General features: G+C 61.7%; 1 protein-coding gene across 1 annotated transcript; it reads right to left on the reverse strand.

Annotated features, from left to right (window-relative positions):
* Positions 1-44: 44 nt before the first annotated feature.
* On the reverse strand, positions 45-22,757 carry LRRC4B (leucine rich repeat containing 4B). The gene is made up of 2 exons (XM_054710825.1): positions 22,461-22,757; positions 45-2,539 (listed from the first exon to the last, which is right to left on the reverse strand). Exons 1-2 carry the CDS (start codon positions 22,755-22,757, stop codon positions 692-694), a joined length of 2,145 nt encoding a protein of 714 aa, XP_054566800.1. The 3' UTR covers positions 45-691.
* Between the last annotated feature and the right edge of the window lie 1,297 nt (positions 22,758-24,054).

Genomic DNA, 24,054 nt, shown 5'->3' on the forward strand with positions numbered 1-24,054 from the left:
CTTCATGACCCAAAAAATATTTTTTTACTTTTTCCATGTTTTTTTTTAAAGTAATTACAGAGCAGGTAGTCGTTGCCGCAAACCTCCCTTCAGTATCAAAAGAGTCTGTGTGTGTGTGTCGGGGGGTGAGCGCTGGGGCGCCCCCCCAGCTAAGGGCCCTGGGGACCGAGGGGGCGCGGGAGGGGGCGGGGCCAGGGTGTCTGGAGGCGCCGACGACCACGTGTCTGTCTCTTCCGTTTCGAGGGTGGACGGGTGGGAGGGGGGGCAGGCGTCAAACTGCAAAAAATGAATCTTAAAAGGAGGGTTGTTGGGGGGATGAGGGGAAAGACGCCCCTCAAAAAAAGCTCCTCTCTCCCCTGGAAGGTGGAGGGCGGGACGGTTGGTCGGGAGAGCCGCGAGGAAAAGCGGGGGGCGCGGGAGGGGTGGGTCCTGGCCACTTAGGAATCCCGCATCCCCTCCAGTCACCGGGGGTGGGGGCGAGGCCGGAACCACGGGCTCCGCGCCCGGGGCCCAGCCTGTCCCCGCGGGGCCAGCCGCCCTGGGGTCCGGGCAGGCTCCGAGCCCGTCTTCCCCCCGACCGTCCCCCCAGCGGGTCCGCGGGGCTGGGGCTGCGGGGGAGGGTCCCAGTCCGGCCCGAGCCGGTCCCGCCCCGGGGCGGAGCCAGATCTGCGCCTCCCGCAGGGTCCCCGCGTCAGATCTGCGTCTCCTGCACGTTCTCCTTGGAGCCGCTCTTGAAGAGCAGAGGTTCGTGGATGGAGTTGAGGCCCGGCGGGCCCTTGCCGCCGCAGCCGCCGCCCGGGGTGCCGCCGTAGTGCGCCTTGAAGGCGGCCGCCACGTAGTGGTGGTGGTTGAGGTGGTCGCGCTCCAGGGCGGGCAGGGCCAGGTGGCTGTCCCCGCCCCCGCCGCCCCCGCCCGCCACGGCGGCCGCCGAGGCCACGGACACGGCCGAGGCGGCGGGCAGCTCGTCTTCCACGTTGATGATCTCCACGGTGCGCGTGGGCCCGTGGTGCTTGTGGAGCTGGTGCTGCTTGCGCAGCTTGTAGAAGGCCACGAGCATCACGGCGGCCATGAACGTGATGGCCACGAAGCAGCCGATGATGATCTTGGTGGTCTTCATGACGTCGTCCAGGTCCTTGAGCGCGTTCTCCGTCACGTCCGTGATGGGCACCGTGAACGCCTTCTCCGTGGGCCGCGAGGAGCGCGGGGCGGGCGCCGTGGTGGACGACGAGGCCGCGCCGGCCGCCTCCCCAGGCCGGCCCCCGCCCCAGACGCCGTCCGTCGTGGGCCCCGGCGGCTCCTTCTCCGTCCCCCGCGTCTGCAGGACCTCCTCGCCGGGCTGCGTCTCCAGCGTCTCCACGGTCACCGTGGTGAAGTAGGTGTAGCCGCCGCCGCCGCCCCCGGGGCCGCCCCCGCCGCCCCCGGGGCCGCCCCCGCCGCCGCCGGCAGCGCCTCCCGCCGCCACGGGGTCCACGGCCGAGACGTTGAGCGTGGCCGAGGCGGTGGTGTTGCCCGCCGAGTTCGTCACCATGCACGTGTACTGGCCCGTGTCCTGCACCGTGACGTTGGTGAAGTTGAGGGTGCCGTCGTGCAGCACGGAGATGCGCACGCGGTAGGAGCCGTGCGTCATGAGGGTGCCGTTGGGCGTCAGCCAGTTGACCGAGGTCATGGAGGTGCCCGTGCGGCACTTGAGCTCCGCGGCCATGCCCTCGGTCACGTTGAGGTCCGTGGGCGGCTCCACGATGACGGGCGCGTAGCAGGTGAAGTGCGACTGGTCCAGCTCGCCGATGTAGCGCCCCTTGAGGCCGGCGGGCGCGTGGCAGCGGGCGCAGCAGGTGGTGTTGCTGGGCACCGTCTCCTTGAGCCACCAGCTGAGCCAGAGCACGTCACAGTTGCAGTGCCAGGGGTTGTGGTTGAGGTGCACGCGCTCGAGGCGGTGCAGGGGCGTGAAGAGGTCGTGGGGCAGCGACATCAGGTTGTTGTGGGACAGGTTGAGCTCCTCCAGCGACTTGAGGTCGTCGAAGGCGTTGCGCTCGATGGTGGCCACCTGGGCGTGCATGAGCCACAGCTTGCGCAGGCTGGTGAGGCCCTGGAAGGAGCCCGGGCGGATCAGGTCCAGCCGGTTGCCCGACAGCTCCAGCTCCTCCAGCCGCACCAGGGCCGTCAGGTTGGGGATGTCCTTGAGGTTGCACATGCCCAGGTTGAGGTAGCGCAGGTTGACCAGGCCCTCGAAGGCCGCCTCCGAGATGTACTCCAGCCGCTTGAGCTCGCCCAGGTCGAGGCGCCGCAGCGAGGGCACGCGGTTGAAGGCGTAGGACGGGATGCTCTCGATGGGGTTGTTGCGCAGCCAGAGCTCCCGCAGCTTGGACAGGTACTCGAAGGCCTGCGTGGGCACCGTGGTCAGCCGGTTGTCGAACAGCTCCAGCGTGTTCAGGCTGGGCAGCCCGTTGAAGGCGCCCACCTCGATCTTGCGCACCAGGTTCTTGCTCAGCTGCAGGATCTCCAGGTGGCGGAGGTGCTTGAAGGTGTCGGTGCGGATCACCTGGTGGGGGGGGGGGGGGGGGGAGGGGAGACACCATCAGTAACTCAGGTAACAACGGACAATAAGCACCAGGGCGCCAAGTGCAGGCGGCCGTGGGCAGAGGGGCCCAGCTCTCCCGCCTCTGCTGGTGGGAGAGTATGACCGTGATGCCATTTTGGAAAAACGGTTTGATTTAAAAAAAATTATATTTTAATATTTTATTGATTTTTCTTACAGAGAGGAAGGGAGAGGAATAGAGAGTTAGAAACATTGATGAGAGAGAAACATGGATCAGCTGCCTCCTGCACACCCCCTACTGGGGATGTGCCCGCAACCAAGGTACATGCCCTTGACCGGAATCGAACCTGGGACCCTTCAGTCCGCAGGCCGACGCTCTATCCACTGAGCCAAACCGGTTAGGGCTTGATTTTTGAAAATAGATTTTTATGGATGTTTAAGGGGGAGGAGAGAGAAACATTGATGTGTTGTTCCACTTATTGGTGCACTCATCGGTTGCTTCTTGTATGTGCCCTGACGGGGGATCGAACCCACAACCTTGGCAGGGCTGATGGTTTCTTGCAAAGGTAAACACGGAGCTGCCACGGGACCCAGCCTTTCCACTCCTAAGGCTTCTCCCACGAGAACTGGGAGCAGAGGCCCATGCGGCCGCTTGGGGTGGGCGCCCACAGGCTCTGTGGTCATTGCAGCCTCACCCGCAGGAAGCCACCCCGATGCCCCTCACGGCGAAGGGACGTGCGCTGTGTCCGAACAGCGGAGCACCGCGGCGCAGTCGTGAAAAGGAACCCGGATGCATCTCCCGGGTGTTGTGTGGAGTGGGAGGAGCCAGACGCCTGCGCCGTGGGATCCCATTCGCTCTGCTCCCGGGCCGAGCTAAGGGTGTGTCTGAGCATGCGTGTTGGGGAGTCAGGCTGGGAAGGGGCGCGAGGGAGCTTCCTGGGGTGATAGAAATGTTCCAAATTAGGGGGGGGGGGCGGGGGGGGCTCCACGGGTGAATGTAACTGTCACAACTCTCCAAACTGTACACATAAAAGGGGCATTTCATTATATGTAAATTACACCCCAATAAAAAAGACTAATCAGCCCTGACCGGTTTGGCTCAGTGGATAGAGCGTCGGCCTGGGGACTGAGGGGTCCCAGGTTCCATTCCGGTCAAGGGCATGTACCTTGGTTGCCGGCACATCCCCAGTGGGGAGCGTGCAGGAGGCAGCTGATCAATGTTTCTCTCTCTCATCGATGTTTCTAACTTCTCTATCCCTCTCTCTTCCTCTCTGTAAAAAATCAATAAAATATATTTTTAAAAAAAGACTAATCAGCTAACACACGTTGAACACGTCTTCGGTGCCAGACCCTCTAGGAAATGCTGGTGGGCAACAACCGATTTAGTCCTCCGAACCGCCCTGTGTGACGTATTCTACACCTGCAACTCGAATCCACACGCTCAGAAAACCACAAGATGTTGCCACAGAACTTTGGCACCAAATCCGTTTGGTGGCAAAGCCTGATCAGAGCGCCTATAGCAGTGGTTCTCCACCTTCCTAACGCCGCGGCCCTTTAATACAGCTCCTCATGTTGTGGTGACCCCCAACCATAAAGTTATTTTCGCTGCTACTTCATAGCTGTAATTTTGCTACTGTTATGAATCGTAATGTAAATATCTGTGTTTTCCGATGGTCGTGACCCACAGGTTGAGAACCGCTAGCAGGGTCGCCTAAGACCATCAGAAAACACAGATATCACAGAGAGGTGCAGTGACTTGCCCAAGGCCACACAGGAGGGGTGGACCGAGGCTATCTGGCTCCAGAGTCCTGGCTCTTAACCCCTGAACGTGGCCACTGCCGCCTCTCAGGGTTGAGGCTGGGGAAGGCCTGGGAGGCAGTCTCGCCAGATTCTCCTCAGCGTTCACTGCGCCGGGTACACTGAGGCACAGAAGTCCACACAGCCATGCGACGGCATTCCTGAAGCCCCGCCAATGTCGCGGGGGACCCTCGCATCATCATATCGGGGGGAATGGAGAGTGCCCAAGAGCAGACTGTGTGGTCTCGACTTCGCAAAACGTAAAGAGGAGGCCGAGGAATGAGGTGTCCAACCCCAGGTGGGCCGCCCCTCCTGTGTGACCTTGGGTAGGTCACTGCGCCTCTCTGTGCCCCGTGTCCTCCCACAGAAAGGGGCTGTAAGGACCCAGCCTGCGCTCTTCTCAGCGTGGCCTCCCGCTGGCGGGGAGCATGGGCGATTTGTATTCTTTATTTTCTTCAATGGACAAACTTACTTTTTAAAAAATATATTTTATTGATTTTTACAGAGAGGAAGGGAGAGGGATAGAGAGTTAGAAACATCGATGAGAGAGAAACATCGATCAGCTGCCTCCTGCACACCTCCTACTGGGGATGTGCCCGCAACCAAGGTACATGCCCTTGACCGGAATCGAACCCGGGACCCTTGAGTCCGCAGGCTGACGCTCTATCCACTGAGCCAGACCGGTCAGGGCCACACTTACTTTTATAAGAAGTACACAAACCCTTTTTTAAAAGTTCAAGAAACAAGATGGTGCCTGGGAGGCACCCAGCATGAGGAACACGGCTCCGGGGAGAGTCACGCTCGTGGAACAGTGACCCGCCCCGTGTGCGCCACTTCAACGAAAACGCAGCGAGGACGCTTCTTTAATCCCGCGTTTCCCAAAAGCCACGTTCAGAGGAAACCCAAGCCCTGGCGGCGGCTCAGGTGGCTGAAGTGTCATCACGGACACCAACAGGTTTCAGGTTTAATCCCTGGTCAGGACAGCATGGGAGGCAACCGATCACTGTTGCGCTCTCTCTCTCAAATCAATAAATATATCTATCCTGGGGGCCCAGCCAGTGTGGCTCAGTGGTTGAGCATCAACCTATGAACCAGGAGGTCATGGTTCGATTTCCGGTCAGGGCACACGCCCGGGTTGCAGGCTCCGTCCCCAGTGTGGGGCGTGCAGGAGGCAGCCGACCCATGATTCTCATCATTGATGTTTCTCTCTCCTTCTCCCTTCCTCTCTGAAATCAATAAAAATATATTAAAACACACACACATATCCTCGGGGTGAGGATAATAATAATAAAAAAAGAAAACCCCGAACCGGTGAAATCAACTTTAATCGTGTTTATTTAGCCCACTAGGTCCCAAATATTATGATTTCAACGTGTAATTGAGCTGAAACTGACGAGGGAGAGTGTGCCAGTCTTCACACTCAGGCTTCCAAACCCCTGGCGTGTTTTCCGTCCGCGTGATGGCGTGTGAGGCCGTGCGGGCTGCCAGGCGCTTCCTGGGCTCCCGAGCTGCGGGAGCACAACCGCATTTTGCTCCCCCCCCGCCCCCCCCCTATGAAACGGGACTGCCAGGAAGGAGGGGCCTCCAGCCCTGAGCCGCTGACAGGCCACACGGCCGCCACAGGTGGAGAAGGCCCCAGGGCAGCGACACCCAGAGATGGCTGGTCAGTCTGACACTTTCTGTACCCCCCCCCCCCCCCCGCCCGCCGAGCCGGCCCTCAGTCCGCTGACTCCCTATTGCATCCCCTCCTCTCCAGCTCTCCCGTCCATGGCTTGGGCCCCCCTGGACCCCCGGCCCCAGGAGGTCTGTTCCTACCCACAGTCCCCAGTCCCTCCTGCTCACAGCCCCGCCCCCCCCAGCCCCTGTCACTCCCAGAGCCCACACCTGCCGCAGACCAAGAGGACCGAGTGTGACGGTCCATCCCATATAACACACAGTCCCTGCCCTGGAAAGCACAGGGGCCTGGCATGACTGCCCCCTCCCCTTCCCCCATCCTTCCTGAATCCCCCGCCCCCCGCCCCCCCAGCAATTCCCTGAGCCCAGCGCATTCCCCCATGCCTCTGCCCTTGCCTCTCCCTCTGCCTTCCACACCCCGCTCAGGGGTCACCTGCTTGGAGGCTTGTCCTGGCCCTGTCACCCCCACCTGGGCTTCCACTGCACCAGCTGCCTGTCTGCTGTCTCTCCTCAGAGACCCCCCCCCACCCCCTCCCAGGAGGCAGGCCTGGGTCTCAGCCTCAGGGCCTGCAGGCAGCAGTGCACCCTCAGGATCTGGGTTTCCTAAGCGAGTGAATTTGAAAGGAGCCCCTCTCAGACTCTCCCATCGTGGGGCGGGGGGGTCCTCTTTGACCAGAATAGGGGTCCATTCCCTGCGTGGAAACCAGATTCCTGGGAATTCGGAAAACAACCTGGCACCTGGCCTGAGGGAAGGTCCTTGGGGCCTCAGGGTGCAAGAGACAGAGGAAGATATGCGTGGGCTCTTAACACTTTGGAATCTGACCCGGCCGGGTAGCTCAGTGGTTAGAGCACCGTCCCGCTACACCAAGGTTCCAGGTTCCATCCCTGGTCAGGACTCATACAAGGTCAACCAATGAATGCATAAGTAAGTGTAACAACAGATCCATGTCTGTCTGTCTGTCTCTTTCTCAAAAAAGTAAAAAAAAAAAAAAAAAAACCCAAACTTGGGGCTCCTTAGCTTACTTTGAAGGGCTCACAGAGACAAGAGGATGGACCTGGGCTGACAGAGCATGGAGGAGAGGTCCAGGAAGGGGCTGACCCCTCCCCTCTCCCCTACTAAACACCCCCGGCCTCTCCCGAGGCCAGGCCCACGCTGGGTGCCAGGTTAGACTAACAGAGCAATCTCCATCCACCTTTTTATTCTGCCGAGAAAGTAATATATACGCATCCTGGCTGGGTGGCTCAGTGGGTTGCACATCGTCCTGCATACCAAAGGGTTGTGGGTTCGATTCCCAGTCAGGGCACATACCGAGGTCGTGGGTCCGATCCCCAGTTGGGATGCACACAGGAGGCAACTGATCCGTGTTTCTCACATCGATGTTTCTCTCTTTCTCACCCTTCCCCCCCCCTCTCTTCTTAAAAAACGATACAGCCGCTTTATTATTTTTATTATTTTTTAATCCTCACCTGAGGGTATTTTTCCATTGATTTTTAGGGAGAGTGGAAGGGAGAGGGAAAGACAGAGAGAAATATTGATGTGAGAGAAGCACATTGATTGGTTGCCTCCTGCACGCACCCTGACCAGGGCCCGGGCCGGGGAGGAGCCTGCAACTGAGCTACGTGCCCTTGACCGGACTCAAACCCGGGACCCGTTGTTCCTCAGGCTACGCTCTACCCACTGAGCCAAGCCGGCTAGGGCCCCTCTCTCTTTACAAATCAATGAAAAAAAAAATCCTCTGGTGAGGATAAAAAAATAAAAAAAGCAATATATGCTCATTTTAGGAAAAAGCAGAAGAAGAAAAGAAAAATCAGAAAACTCAGCCAAAGGGCCTCTACCCAGAATTCACTCTGTTAGCGACTTGCGCACACCCTCCCGATCCCCTTTCGACGTGTCTGACGCAGGGGGTCTCCCCCATCACCTTTTCATTCTTACAAACTTGGGTGGCACACACCTCTCCCGGCCGCGGTCCCGGGGTGGTCACGGGCTCGGCCCCAGTGCCGCCGCCATGGCCACCGACGCCTCCCCAACCACACCTCCTCTGCCGGATGGACGGGTCCGTTCTTTATTTATTTATTTTTTTTTAAGTCAATTGTTTTATTTATTTTTATTTTTATATTTTTTGTTAATCCTCACCCAGAGGATATTTTTCCATTGATTTTTAGAGAGAGTGGAAGGGAGGGGGAGAGGAGAGAAGAGAGAAACACTGATGTGAGAGACACATTTGATTGGTTGCCTCCTGCACACCCCAACCAGGGCCAGGGAGCCTGCAACCAGGGTACGTGCCCTTGACCGGAATCGAACCCGGGACCCTTCAGTCCGTGGGCCTACGCTCTATCCACTGAGCCATACCGGCCAGGGCGTTTATTTCTTCAATAGGCTTGCGCTTTCTCTAGCTTCCTCCCGTGACATGCCGGCTCTCAGAGCTGGAGAAACCTCCGCAAAGGAGGGGTGAGTCCCTTCCGGAGGGAGCTGGCTGGGGGTGACAGGCCTAAGGAGTGGCCCCTGCAGGACGTGGCTTCCTGGGGACGATGGCCTGGGACAGGGGAAAGCTGGAGAGATCCTCGTCGGCCCCGCGGCTGTCCGGGAGACTGGGGGGCTGAGCCCTGCAGCCCTGGCTCCGCCATGGGGGCCCCGAGCCTCGCCTCCTCCTCATCCCGCGGCGGCCTGAATGGCGCCACCACAGCAGCTTTCCTGGTCAGACGTCTGGAGCCCGCGTGCCGGGTCCTGGAGGGGCCGGTGCCGGTGGCGCGGCCGGAGCCCGGGACGTCCGGGGACATCGTGACCACGCACCCATCCTACGTCGCCTGTATCATCGCCCTGCGAAACGCTGGCGGAGCTCAAAGCAGGCCTCGCGCTGCTTCTGTTAATACGATACCACCCCGCCGGTGTGGCGCAGTGGATAGAGCCGGAGGACTGAGGACGGAAGGGTCCCGGGTTCGATTCCGGTCAAGGGCACGTGCCCGGATTGCGGGCTCGATCCCCAGTGGGGGGCGTGCAGGAGGCAGCCAATCCGTGATTCTCTCTCATCATTGATGTTTCTGTCTCTCTCTCCCCCTCCCTTCCTCTCTGAAATCAATAGAAATATATTTTAAAAAACAATTTAAAAATAACAGTCACAGTAATAATGGAGAGGGAGTTCCCATCGGCTGGTCACCGGGGCCTGGACCTGCGTTCGGGCTGAGAAGCTGAGACCAGGAAGCGCTCTGGGAGGCGGCCCCTCGTCCTGTCCTGGTGACACGTGGTGGTGGGGGGGGGTCCCCGGGAGCCAGCCAGCCCATCTGCACGCCCAGCAGGATGCGCTGCCTCCCCCTCTGCCCCCCGCTTCCTCCTGGGGTCCCTGTTCTCCACGTGGCCCTTCCGGTTCACCTTCCCAGACCAGAGCAGGCCTGCAGCCTGGACCCCTGCACCACCCAGGGCCTCCCCGCGGGGTCCGCCGGCCGCCTCGCAGTTCTGTGTCAATGTCTCAGCCGACGTCTCTCCACCCCACGACCCAGCTCGGGCCGCAGCCTGCCCGGCCTCCAGCCTCTCCCTCCACCCTCATCTCCAGGGCCTCGCCACACCCAGGGCTGACCCTGCTGTCCTCCTCCACAGCCCTCCACGGCTGGCCAGTGCCCTCCGCGGCCATCCAGCCTGGCCGGGCACCTGCTGCCTCCCCCTGCCCCTCCGTACGACCCCCTCCCCTGCAGCCTCACTCCAGCTGCCTGTCGCCAGTCTCAGCTCCGGGAACTCTCTCACCAGGTCCCCCACCTTCGCATATGCTGTTCCCTCTGCTCAGAACGCCCTTCCCTTTCATCTGCCCGGACACCTCCCGGGTACCCTCTCGGGCCCCGTCCAATGCCTCCTCTTCATCCACTGCCCATTTCGTTACCGAAAAAGCGACTCTGGAGCGGATGGGAGGCCTCATCTGAGGAAACCATCACAGGCCAGAGGGAGCCAGGAGCAGCCCGCTTCCCCTGAATCTATTTTATTTTAGTTCTTTAATTTTCTGTCCTCACCCGAGGAGATGTTTATTGCTTTTTAGGGAGAGAGAAACATGGATGTGAGCTAGAGACGTGGATCGGCTGCCTCCTGCACACCCCCTGCCAGGGGTCCAACCTGCAGCAACGGGCGGCCTGCCTCCCTTCCCCGCCACACGCCCTCCCTCCGGCTGCTTGGGGAGTCGAACCCGCGGCCATCTGGGGCACGGGACGACACTCTAACTGAGCCGCCCGGCCAGGGTTCTCCGGAATCGGAGCACGAGGTCCCCATCCCGCCCGCCGTGTCAGTGTGTGTCTGAGCGGCTCGGCCCGCTCCGTGCTCAGACGTCACCGTGTGTCCATGGGCTCACTTGACAGGTAGTCCCTGGCCGCCTGCTGTGTGTCAGGCTCCACGCCGGGCTCCGGGGACGCAGCCGTGGACGAGAGAGCCGCAGCCCTCTTCCCGGAGCTGGGAGCTGACCCGCGGCGGGGAGGAGAGACACTGAGCATGATAATGACACACCATCAGGAAGCGCCATGGGGACCGGGGCCGCCCGGGTGGCAGCGGGGAGGCGGGCCTGCGGCCCCCCCACAGCAGAGCAGGTGCTCAAACTCTCTCTGAGGCCAGGGCGGGCACCCCGGTGGCCACGGTCAGGGGGGTGGGGTGGACAAGGTGGGCCTAGTATTGGGGCAGACACTCCCCCTGCCCCCAGCAGAGAAGCGAGGCCTGGGGTCCTGCCTCTGACAGCCGCCTACCTGCCTGAGTCCCCTGGTCCCCTCACTCCGTCCCCCCATTTACTGAGCCCACCCCCACCCAGGCCGGCTCTGTGTCCCGGGTCAAGGACACAGACACCTCATGGGGCTTCTCCGCCCTCATCCTCCGGCTCCCGTTGTGGTGAGCACATGTTACTGACGCTGGGGAAAAAACCACTGTGTTCTGTTGGGGTTTTTAAGAAAACAAACTGCCGAGAAATCCTTTATTAAAATTTAACCGAGGTAGGAAAATGATTAAGTGCATCGTTCATCTTAAACTCTATGGAGATAAATTGTTTTTATACGTTTTGAATGCAATGAAACGGTAAAAATTTTGTAAGCTCCACTTTTGTGTTTTTCCCCGTTAGTTTCTTTTTTTACATTCGCAATTTTAAAAATCACTGGTTATTTTTCCAACCACTTTCACGGGGATTTCTCATGTCTCCTCCTTCCTGGAGATAAGGGGGGGCACCCGGAACCCCTAGGACATGGCTGGGGCCTGGCGGGCACCTCACTCAGTGAGCCACTCAGCCTAGACTGGGCCTCCCCAGCCTCCCGGCCTCCCGGGCCTCCCGCCTCTGCAGGGGGGACAGGGCCTGAGGACTAAATGAGAAAAAGCACAGACAGAGACAACACAGCCCAGCCCAGCGCCAGGTGGCCACGCAGAACCAGTGTCTCCCTGGCTGGTGTGGCTCAGTGGACAGAGCGTTGGCCTGCGGACGGAAGGGTCCCGGGTTCGATTCCAGTTAAGGGCACATGCCTGGGTTGCAGGCTCAATCCCCAGTAGAGGGCATGCAGGAGGCAGCCAATCAATGATTCTCACTCATCATTGATGTTTCTATCTCTCTCTCCCTCTCCCTTCCTCTCTGAAATCAATAAAAATATATTAAAAAAAAAAAAAAAGAAAAAAGAACCAGTGTCTCCTCCCTTAGGGAAGACCATTATGCTATTTCGGTCAATATCACCTCACCTCTGCCTCCACCAACAACAAATACTAACTGTCCCTGCTAGGAGGCCCCAGGCCATGCCCCCTCCTTCCCACCTGGCCTAAGGCAGTGGGGTCAGCGGTCAGCCCTCCCAGGAAGGCGCCCCCCTCCCCCCTGCCCCTCTCCTGCCTGTCTGGCTCAGCTCTCAGCTCTCAGCTCCAGCTAGCAGCACTGCCCTCGAACAACCAACCGGGTGTGAGCTGTGCGGGTCCACTTGTAATGTGGGCTTTTCCCGTTAACCCTGAGCTGGTTTGGGTCTGTGGTTGGGAGCCCGCGGATGCTGAGGGCGGACGCTGCGTTCACTGTTCCACACCGTTTCCCACTTGAGCATTCGCAGACACAGGTGTCTGGCAGGGGTCCTGGAATCAACTACCCCCCTCCCCTGGTAGACACCGAGGGACAAGCAAGTTTTGGGGGAGTAAATGTTGTATGTGCTTTTTCACACTGTCCAGGGGTCAGCTGTGCTGTGCGCCTTCTGCCTGTCTCTCTGCCCAGCTTCGTGAGGGGCAGCGATGTGAACCTGCCCTGCTCACTGTGCTTGGTGCAGCGCCGGGCACACAGTAGGTGCGCAATAAGGGCACACAGTAGGTGCTCAAGAAACCAATCAGGAAAGGACTGGGTGCTGCAGGTGCACCAGCCGGGCCTGTCAGACACGCGGTGGGGGGCGCAGGGACTCAAGGTGTCAGCTGGGTTCCCGCTCAGAGCCGGTTTCCAGGTGGAGACCAGACTCATGTGCGGAGGGGCGCGGGCTGGGGCTGCGTCTGGGCCCAGCGGAGGGCGCCCCGAGTGTGGTGTGGCTGGGACCCGACAGCCCGCTGGGGCAGGTGCCTATTGCAAGGGGAACAGGGATGATGTGGCTGCTCCGGCTGGGGGTGGGGCGAGGGGAGGGAGACAGAGGCCAGGAGGGGGGCGGGAGGTGGGTGAGCATCCCAATGTGCAAGGAGGAGGCCAGAGCCCTGAGGGCTGTGCCCACGCAGCCAGGCCTGGGTCACAGTTCTGTCACCAGGCGCGGAGCCCAGAGAGCTGCGAATTAGGGAGCATCAGAAGCACGATAAGAAATCAAGTTCAAACAAAAGAAAAGAAAAAAGAAATCAGGCTCAGCCCTAGCCTGTCTGGCCGAGTGGATAGAGCGTCGGCCTGCAGACCAAAGGGTCCTGGGTTCAATTCTGGTCAAGGGCACGTAGCTCGGTTGCAGGCTCCTCCCCAGCCTGGCCCTGGCCGGGGCTCGTGCAGATGTGTTTTTCTTATATCGATGTTTCTCTGTCTTTCTCTCTCCCACTCTCTCTTAAAATCAATGGAAAAATAACCTCGGGTCAGGATTAACAACAACAACAAAATAATAAATAAATAAAATTGTTTTTTAAAAAGAGAAAGAAGTCAAGTTGAGCCCTGGCCGGGAGGCTCAGTGGGTTGTAAGGTTGTCCTTGCACCGAAGGGTTGTGGGCTCGATTCTCGGTCAGGGCACATACCCAGGTTGTGGGTCCAATCCCCGCTTGGGGTGCATATGAGAGGCAACCAATCGATGTTTCTCTCTCACATCCATGTTTCTCTCTCTCTCTTTGTCCCTTCCCTTCTCTCTAAAAATCAATAAAAAACATATCCTCGAGTTAAAAGAGAGAGAAATCAAGTTCTGCAGCCAGCCTGCCCGGCTAAGTCCCAATCCCCTTGCTAACGGTGGCCTCCTGCACAGCACTCTCACGCTCCCGCCTCAGTGTCCTGGTCTGTAAAATGGGGATAAGAATAGGGTCGGGGGGAGGTGGGGGGGTGGCCAGCATGTTGAAATTAGAGAACTGTGGAACTTGGACTTGGAGCCATGGGGCGGGGGAGGGATGGTGGGGGGAGGGCAGGCGATGCGCTCAAAGTGTGTGTGTGTGGGGGGGACGTAGTGGCGGCCAGCGTCTTCTGGCTCTCGGGCCTCAGTCTGCTCAAGTGAAACGTGGGGATGACACCCCCACGGTCCCTCCCTGGGGCTGTCATGAGGCTCAGAAGCCACGTGGCTCTCCAGGACGTGGCGCTTCTCCCATTCGGCCATGTCACGTTTCAACTCTGAGCTGAGCACTGGGCCAGCGGTGACTGGGGCCGGTGTCCACGAAGTCGGGGGGCCGTGCACTCCGGGGCGGGGGCTCGACTGGACTGGGCTGGGCTGGGCGCTCAGCAGGCGCCCGAGGCCCACGCTCCTCTGAGTGCAGCAGGATGACAGTGACCGCGGCGAGGCCGGCCTCGCTGTCGCCTTCTCAGCTGTGATCTGCTGGCGACCTCGTCCCCAGGGCCGCGGAGCGCGCCTGGCACATGGCGGTGCTTAGTACACGCTGTCCAGGAAGGAGGCGCGACTTCTCAGTGACGGGGGCAGGCGGTGGCCGTCCCCAGGTCGGGGACGAAACTGAGGCCCAGGGGGCTTCACAACATGTCAGATCCCCACTGTCCCCCAGGCCGAAGCGCTGCTGGCAGTTTTGGGTGGTCCCTGCTGCTGCTGCTTTTTAAATTAAGTTGTAAAACAAATCGGACATCCTGCTCGCATCCTCTGAAAACTCGATATTGCATGTGAAGCACTTTCCTGTGTCATTCAATATTCCTCACTTCCCTTCTCAGTAGCCGCTAACCTCGCGCGTGAGATGCTCGGCCACTCGCTTACCCATGACCTCCCGCGTGAGATCCACGGCCACTCGCTTACCCATGACCTCCCGGGAGAGATGCACGGCGACCCGCTTACCCATAACCTCCCGCGTGAGATGCGCGGCCATTCGCTTACCCATAACCTCCCGCGTGAGATGCGCGGCCATTCGCTTACCCATAACCTCCCGCGTGAGATGCTCAGCCACTCGCTTACCCATGACCTCCCGCGTGAGATCCACGGACCTCGCTTACCCATGACCTCCCGCGTGAGATGCGCGGCCACTCGCTTACCCATAACCTCCCGCGTGAGATCCACTCGCTTACCCATAACCTCCCGCGTGGGATGCACGGCGACCCGCTTACCCATAACCTCCCGCGTGAGATCCACGGCCACTCGCTTACCCGTGACCTCCCGCGTGAGATGCACGGCGACCCGCTTACCCATAACCTCCCGCGTGAGATGCTCAGCCACTCGCTTACCCATAACCTCCCGCGTGAGATGCTCGGGCACTCGCTTACCCATGACCTCCCGCGTGAGATGCTCAGCCACTCGCTTACCCATGACCTCCCGCGTGAGATGCTCGGCCACTCGCTTACCCGACGCCCACCATCAGACTCGCGGGCTGCCTCTGCAGCCCCATGGAGGCTGGGCTGCCCTTCGGCCTAACCCTGCAGCACCCATGAGTGTCTCCTTGGGATGGGTCGTTTCTGAGGACAGAAGCGCAGTCTTTGCCAAGAGCTGTCACACACCCTGTGCACATGACCTCACGGGCCCCGAGGGACCCAGGGCGGCCGGCTACAAGCCTCGGTCGGTCTGTTATTAGGCCGAGTGCATGTCCTCTGAGCCACCAGTCCCCCAGGGGCACATTCCAAGACATTGTCACGCGGGCGCCAAAGGGTCCCCAGGGAGGATTTGTGGTGGGAGCAGCTGGAAGTCTCCTGGGTGTCTGTCCTGACGGGTGGGGGGCAGGGCGTGAGGGGGCGCCCATCAAGGGGAATTCTGCAGCGTTAAAGCAACGGAGCAGGCAGTTGCCCGCGCACGCGTGCACACACACACACACACACACACACAGCCACGTGGATGGCGCTTATCAACCCCGGCCGAGGGAAAACAGCGAGACAAAGAAAGCCATCTATAACCCAGCGTCATTTACATGAATTAAAAATACACGCACACAAAGCAACAGTAAGCGCTTTCCAGGACACACACACGCAGAAAGACCCACAGTAAACAGAGGAGGGTGGCTGGCTGCGGGGAGGAGGGGACGGAGCGGAGGAGGAGCAGGCGGTGAAGGAGGACGGAGACTGCAGCCAGGCCCTCACCGGGGAGCAGGAGCAGAGCCCCACCCCCCACTCCCAGGACCCCGAGGGGTGCCCGGCTACGGATGCTTCCCCAGCCAGTGCCCCAGCCCAATCTGCTCTTTCAGGTCACTGTGGCTACGAGGCAGAGGGAAGGCTGGTCCTCAGGCCTCTGCCTTGAAGGCCTCTCCGTGGCCCGGGCTCACACGCCCAGTCCAACCTCAAACAGAATGAGGGACCTCATGGAAGGCCGGTGATTAAAAGAAAAATTATCTTGCCCACAAAGGCATTCCAACCACCACCTCCACCCCCCCTTCCCCGCCCCCCCTGCCATGTCACAGAAGGGCGTTTAACTCTCCCCAAGACTAAACCATCATCCCAAGGAGATGCACTTGGCGTTCCCACATGAAATGGCGCGATTTCATTTTTTTTTTTTTTAATTAATCCTCACCTGAGGATATTTTCCCATTGATTTTTAGGGAGAGTGGAGGAGAGAGGGAAAGACAGAGAGAAACATCCATTGGTTGCCTCCTGCAGGAGCCCCGACCAGGGCCCCCACCGGGGAGGAACCTGCAATCGAGGTACGTGCCCTTGACCGCAATCGAACCCGGACCCTTTGGTCCGCAGGCCAACGCTCTATCTGCTGAGCCAAACCGGCTAGTGAGAAACAAAGAAAAGCTATAAATGGGTTTCCTAACCCCAGCCCATTGTGCATGTGCCGAGGATGTGTGTGGAGAGCGTCCCGGGCGGCTGTGGAGTCTCGCTTGGCTTGTCCTGTGTTTTAGCTGGATTTTCTAGTGTTTCTAAATGAATTTGCATTCACTCTGTAATCAATAATTTAAAAATACATGCACAGAGGCGCACAAAAGAGCCAGGAAGGCTTTTAAAACAAAAGCTGAGCAGCAGTTATTTATATCCAGATGGTGGGACTAGGGGTGGTTTTTAAACTTTTTTATTTGTATAATTAAAGAGTTGTTATTTTTAAAAGCGCCTCTAATTGCTCCCCAGATGGTCCCACTCCAGCCACCTACAAGGTGCCTGGTAAGGAGGCCAAATCTACTGCTCTTAAAAGAAAAAAAATCCTCACCTGAGGAAATGTTTTCATTGATATGTGGAGAGAGGAAGGGAGAGGGAGAGACAGAGAGAAACATCCATGTGAGAAGGAAACATCGATCGGTTGCCTCCCGCACGCGCCCCGATTGGGATTCGAACCTGCAACCCAGGTACGTGCCCTGACCGGGAGGGAGTCTAACCCGCGACTGTGCACAGGATGACGCTCCAACCAACTGAGCCGCGTGGGCCACAGCCAGCACCCGCTCTCGTGGACGGGCACCCTCTGCCCGCGGGGAGCGGGCAGTGTCAGGAGTCGGTGGTCTCCAGCGTGGGGTGCAGGAACCCCAGGATGAGGAATGAAAGTGTTGGGATTTGGACCCGTGAAGGGAGCCCATTTTGGTGTGCCTTTACTTTTTCTTTTAAAAAAAAAGTATTTTTATTGATTTCAGAGAGGAAGGGAGAGGGAGAGAGAGATAGAAACAACAATGATGAGAGAGAATCATTGATCGGCTGCCTCCTGCACACCCCGCACTGGGGCTCGAGCCCACAACCCGGGCACGTGCCCTTGACCAGGAATCGAACTGTGACCTCCTGGTTCATAGGTCAACGCTCAACCACGGAGCCACGCCGGCCGGGCTGTGTGTGCCTTTTCGTGTCCACGGTGCAGGAGACTGAGCGAGACTTACACATGAACTCATGTATGTCCGCGGGGCCACATGCGGACTCTGACAGGGATGTGGACCCAAAGGTTTGGAGGCCGGTGGCCTGGAGTCAGGGTGACAGGCGCATGAGCGAGCAGGTCCCACCAGAGGGGCCAGCTCAGGCTTAAAACCCGGGGCCATCCTCTCTCTCTGCCTCCCTCCCACCTCCCCCCTGCAGGGAAACCCCGCCATTTCCACCTTCAAACAGACCCAGAACCAGTCCTCTGGTCACCGCCGCCCCCCCCACCTGCCTGTCTGAGCCTCCGCAGCCCTCCTGAGCTCTGCACCAGCCGCCGGCTGTCCCGGGTCCGCGGCCTGTGCCAGCGCCTCAAACCCCCATCAGAGCCCGCCCGGCCTCTGCCACAGCCACCCCGGCTCCCTCTGTGACCCCAAGTTCTCACTGTGACCGCAAGGCCCAGCGGGCTCTGCGTCACTGTCCCCTCTCAGCCACCCCCCCCCTCCCCCGCCACAAGCCCTGCTGGGAACGCGCTTCCCCAGATGCCCGCAGGCTCCCGACCTCCTCCAAACCTGTGCCACCTCCACCAGCCTCCCTGCCTCCACAGCGGCGCCCCCGCCCCTCCCCCACTCCTCCCCACACCCCTGGGCACACGCGCCACTGACTGACCGCGTCTGTGTCTCCACGGGCCGTGGGCGCAGGGAGGCAGGGCCTGGCTGTCGGAGTCGGGCACCGATGTGTCCCGAATGCCCAGGTCATGGCCTCCCACACAGAAGGAAACCAGGAGGCTTTTAACAGGTGCGTTTAGGGCAGGGCTGGGGGGCTGGGGGAGGGGCTGCGACCCAGAGAGGAAGGCGGGGACCGGGAGGGGCTCACGTGGGGGACCCAGGGCAGGGGACTAAGTCCTCAGCGCTTCAGAGTGGCTTCAGAGTGACCGGGAGGCTGGAGAGGGGGCGCCCCTGTGGGGACCTGGGTGGTAACGAAGAGCCTGGACTGCGGTCCTCAGAGGGGTGTGTCCCGGGCGCCTCTGGTGGCCGCTGGGAGGATGGGCGGGGCACTGGAGGTGCGAGGAGCTGGGGGTGCGGGTGCCCTGTGGGCCCCCCCACCCCCCGTGAGCTCCCTGTGTCCTGGGTGGGTCTGTGCCGGCGCCCAGAGCAGGCCTGGCACCTGGCGCTCAGCGGCCGCCTGTGGGACTGGACTGTTTGTTTGGTGAGCTCCCCCGTCAAGAGAAGAGGGGGCGCTGCCTGGCCTTGGGCTGCGGTCGGTCGGAGGGACCCAGAGCTCCTCCCAGCCGTGCCCTGTGGACCAACTCCACAGCCACCGGCTTCTCGAAGGCCATGGCCCGCCAAGCGCCATCCCTGTTCATCATTGCCCGCCCCCTAGGACGGACAGACGGACGGATGGAAGGCAGCGGGCGGGATGGGCTGTGCGGATCTGGGCATCACCCGGGACTGGCATCTGCTGACCGCCAGGTGAGGAAATGGGGGACAGGTGGAGGGCAGGGCGGTGTGTGTGACAATGGAGTCAGTGTCCCCCCCTCAGGGGCTGCAGCTGGGGGGACGGAGGGGGACTCGGGAGGTGACGGGGGAGGTGGCCCGGAGCAGAGGACATGGTGGGTCCCGCAGGAGCGAGGTGGGGCCATGTGGCCAGGCCCCGATGTTCCTGGACCCCGACTCTGGCTTCCTGGTCCTGGCGCCATGGCCACCCCTGGGCGCTGCCCCCTCACAGCCCTGGTCCCAGGCCCCCAGGACAGTCGGGGGGCAGGGAGAGGCTGCAGGGGGACGGGGACTGACCGACACCTGTTTTCTCGTTGAACAGCATCTAGGAAAATTCATTGGTAAAAGGTGCTCAAAGAGCCGAAACCGGTTTGGCTCAGTGGATAGAGCATCGGCCTGCGGACTCAAGGGTCCCAGGTTCGATTCCGGTCAAGGGCATGTACCTTGGTTGCGGGCACATCCCCAGTAGGGGGTGTGCAGGAGGCAGCTGATCGATGTTTCTCTCTCATCAATGTTTCTAACTCTCTATCCCTCTCTCTTCCTCTCTGTAAAAAATCAATAAAATATATTAAAAAAAAAAAAAGGTGCTCAAAGATGACCCAGCTTCTGGTGTTGCCTTCTCAAACTAGACGCTCGCTGGCTGCGAACTCACTGAGAAACGGGGTCCGTGCACACACGGGCAGGCTCGCCTTAGCCAGATGCAAGTTTAACTCGGTGTGGAATCCTAAAGCAAACCTGAGCCCACACCTTTGGAACGTGGGTCTCAGCCAGGGGCCAGGCCCCGGAATGTGTGGCAACATCTGGAGACGTTCTGGGAACTGGACCTAGTGGCCAGGGATGCTGCTCAACACCCACAGTGCCCAGGACGCCCCCACAGTGCCCAGGACACCCCCACAGTGCCCAGGATGCCCCCACAGTGCCCAGGATGCCCCCACAGTGCCCAGGACGCCCCCACGGTGCCCAGGACGCCCCCACGGTGCCCAGGACACCCCCACGGTGCCCAGGACGCCCCCACAGTGCCCAGGACGCCCCCACGGTGCCCAGGACGCCCTCACAGTGCCCAGGACGCCCCCACAGTGCCCAGGATGCTCCCACAGTGCCCAGGATGCCCCCACAGTGCCCAGGACGCCCCCACAGTGCCCAGGACACCCCCACAGTGCCCAGGAGGGCCCCACAGTGCCCAGGACGCCCCCACAGTGCCCAAAACACCCCACTATGCCCAGGACACCCCCACAGTGCCCAGGATGCCCCCACAGTGCCCTGGAGGGCCCCACAGTGCCCAGGACGCCCCCACAGTGCCCAGGATGCCCCACAGTGCCCAGGACACCCCCACGGTGCCCAGGACGCCCCCACAGTGCCCAGGACGCCCCCACAGTGCCCAGGACGCCCCCAAAGTGCCCAGGACGCCTTCACAGTGCCCAGGACGCCCCCACGGTGCCCAGGATGCCCCCACAGTGCCCAGGATGCCCTCACAGTGCCCAGGATGCCCCCACAGTGCCCAGGATGCCCCCACGGTGCCCAGGATGCTCTCACAGTGCCCAGGATGCCCTCACAGTGCCCAGGATGCCCCCACGGTGCCCAGGATGCCCTCACAGTGCCCAGGACGCCCCCACGGTGCCCAGGACGCCCTCAAAGTGCCCAGGACGCCTTCACAGTGTCCAGGACGCCCCCACGGTGCCCAGGATGCCCTCACAGTGCCCAGGACGCCCCCACGGTGCCCAGGATGCCCTCACGGTGCCCAGGATGCCCTCACGGTGCCCAGGATGCCCTCACAGTGCCCAGGATGCCCTCACGGTGCCCAGGATGCCCCCACAGTGCCCAGGATGCCTTCACAGTGTCCAGGACGCCCCCACGGTGCCCAGGACGCCCCCACAGTGCCCAGGACGCCCCCACAGTGCCCAGGATGCCCTCACGGTGCCCAGGATGCCCTCACGGTGCCCAGGATGCCCTCACGGTGCCCAGGATGCCCTCACGGTGCCCAGGATGCCCCCACAGTGCCCAGGATGCCCTCACAGTGCCCAGGATGCCCCCACGGTGCCCAGGATGCCCCCACAGTGCCCAGGATGCCCCCACGGTGCCCAGGATGCCCTCACGGTGCCCAGGATGCCCTCACAGTGCCCAGGATGCCCTCACGGTGCCCAGGATGCCCTCACAGTGCCCAGGACGCCCCCACGGTGCCCAGGACGCCCTCAGGGTGCCCAGGACGCCCCACGGTGCCCAGGACGCCCCCACGGTGCCCAGGACGCCCTCACAGTGCCCAGGACACCCCCACGGTGCCCAGGACGCCCCCACAGTGCCCAGGACGCCCCCACGGTGCCCAGGACGCCCCCACGGTGCCCAGGACGCCCTCACGGTGCCCAGGACGCCCTCAGTGTGCCCAGGACGCCCCCACGGTGCCCAGGACGCCCCCACGGTGCCCAGGACGCCCCCACAGTGCCCAGGATGCCCCCACGGTGCCCAGGATGCTCTCACAGTGCCCAGGATGCTCTCACAGTGCCCAGGATGCCCCCACAGTGCCCAGGATGCCCCCACAGTGCCCAGGATGCCCCCACAGTGCCCAGGATGCTCTCACAGTGCCCAGGATGCCCTCACGGTGCCCAGGATGCCCTCACAGTGCCCAGGATGCCCCACAGTGCCCAGGACGCCCCCACGGTGTCCAGGACGCCCCCACAGTGTCCAGGACGCCCCCACAGTGCCCAGGACGCCCTCACGGTGCCCAGGACGCCCTCACAGTGCCCAGGACGCCCTCACAGTGTCCAGGACGCCCCCACGGTGCCCAGAATGCTCTCACAGTGCCCAGGACAGCCCCACAGTGCCCAGGATGCTCTCACAGTGCCCAGGATGCCCCCACGGTGCCCAGGATGCTCTCACAGTGCCCAGGATGCCCCCACGGTGCCCAGGACGCCCCCACGGTGCCCAGGATGCCCCCACAGTGCCCAGGATGCCCCCACGGTGCCCAGGACGCCCTCACAGTGCCCAGGACGCCCTCACAGTGCCCAGGACGCCCCCACTGTGCCCAGGACGCCCCCACAACCCGGATGACCTGGCCCCAGGCATGGACAGAGCAGAGGAGGGACCCAGCTTCCAACAGGCACATTTCTCCCCAAAGCCTCACTCAGGGCCCCTGCGTCACAGCGTGATTAACCAGGTGGCAGCCGCCCCGGGAGCACCAGCCGCGTGCAGGGCGCCAGGCGCGGGCTCAGGCTCCCATGCTCTCTCCAGCTCCCGCGCCGGCGGCGATGCGGGCTCGCGGGGCCGGGACGATTCTACACCCCGACAAGCGTGCAGCCCTGAGCCTCACACCAACCCCGCGGGCAGGGCTCCTCCGCTGCAGAAACAGGCGCAGACCCTGCCAACGTGGGCGAAGCCGCGCAGCCGGCGGGCCGCACACAGACCGCAGAGCGGGCAGCGCGGCCTGCGACTCCGGGCCAGGCCTGTCCCGCTGTGCGGGGCGCGGGCGGTTCCGCCCCAGCCCAACACGGGGTCCAGGCACCGTCTCCCCAGTGCCCAGGGGCCGCCCTGAAGAGCGGGCGGGGTCGCTCAGAAGGCCCTCGCCCACGCAGGGAGCGGGGACTGGCCACCCCTGTGCCCACCCCCGTGCCCACCCCCGTGCCCACCCCCGCCGGCGGCCGGGCTCACCTGGATGCCGTTCTCCTGCAGGTTCAGGTACCGCGTGTTGACAGGGATGCTGGCCGGGACCTCGGCCAGGTCTCTCCGCGTGCAGATCACCCGGCTGGCCTGGTTGCTGCAGGAGCAGGCCGCGGGGCACGAGGTGGCAGGCGGGGAGCCCCCTCCGGCCGCCGAGGTCAAGGCCACGCCACCCCCGCCGGCCCCCAGGGGTGGGGAGAAGAGCCAGAGGAAGAGTAGGGCCCCGTGGGGCCAGGACATCCTACCGGGCGGCAGTGGGGGGCACGTGGAGCCGCAGGCGCGCGCCATCCTCACTGTTCATGCTCCGCGTGGGCGCCGGGGGGCTGTGGGGAGAGAGAGAGGAGAGGCTCAGTGAGGGCCCCGTCACCCAGCTCACGGCCGCTGCTGCCTCCGTCCTCACCTCCCTGCCCTCCTCTCATCCCATCCTCTCCCTGTTGGGAAGACTGTGCCCATTTCACAGAGCTGAAAACTGAGGCCGGGAGAGGAAGTGCTTGGCCAGTCAGTGGAGAAGTCAGCCAGATTCAGAACTTAGTTCTCGCCCAGCTGGTGTGGTCCCGTGGTTGAGCATCGACCTGTGAACCAGGAGGTCACAGTTCAATTCCCAGTCAGGGCACATGCAGGCTCGATCCCCAGGGTGGGGCGTGCAGGAGGCAGCCAGTCAATCATTCTCTCTCTCATCATTGATGTTTCTCTCCCTCTCCCTCTCCCTTCCTCTCTGAAATCCATAAAAAGATATTTTTTAAAAAACTTAGTGCTTTGCATGATTTCAAAAAGGTGGATAAATAGGTGGGGATGGAGAGAGAGACAGACGAGACAAAGGTGGCTGAGAAAGGGAAGAGCCCAGCAGAAAGGCTCCCCCAACCCTCCCCCCGGGGCCCCTGGCTGCCTGCACGAGCCCCTGCGAGCAGGTCCCAGTGTCCTGTCCTGTCCCCTCCCCGGCCTCTCCCTCCTGGAGTGTTTGCAAGGAGGCCCAGCCTCCCCGTGGCCAGGCCCCCAGCTCCATGCTGCTCTCAGCCCCTCAGCTGGTCTGGGCCCCGTGGGCCTCACAGCAGCTGCAGGGACTCGAGTTAGACTCACAGGGGAACCGAAGGACCGAGAGGCGCCAGACAAGGCGCAGTGGTGGGCGAGGCAGGGGCTGGGTGGGGAATGGGAGGGCGGGGTGGCAGGGAGGAGGCTGGAGGCGCTGCTGGGGAAGGGGACCAGGCTGCCCGGAGCGGCAGGTGCTGGAGGCCACGGCGGTGCCCACGGGCCTGTGCTGGGCCCGGACCCTGTGCCTGAGTCCTGGGAGGGGGGGCAGAGTGGCGTCAGGCCTTCCCACCCCCATTTCCATCGGACAGAGAAGGAAAGGAAGACAAGCTAACGGTAACATCAGCAGTGACCACGGTGATAAAACTGCCGGGGGTTCTGAGGAGCCCTTTCCTCGCAGACGTCCCCCCGAGCCTCCTGGGGACCGTGGAGGGAGCGGTTAGGGGCCGTTTCCAGGTGAGGACACGGGTGCCAGGGGAGGAAGCGGCTGTCCCAGGCCTGGGGCCCGTGGGGGAGGCGGAGGGGCTGTTGGCCTGGATCCCCCCTCGGCTCCCAGCCG

This window comes from Eptesicus fuscus, chromosome 21 (assembly GCF_027574615.1).
Source record: "Eptesicus fuscus isolate TK198812 chromosome 21, DD_ASM_mEF_20220401, whole genome shotgun sequence".
NCBI lineage: Eukaryota > Metazoa > Chordata > Mammalia > Chiroptera > Vespertilionidae > Eptesicus > Eptesicus fuscus.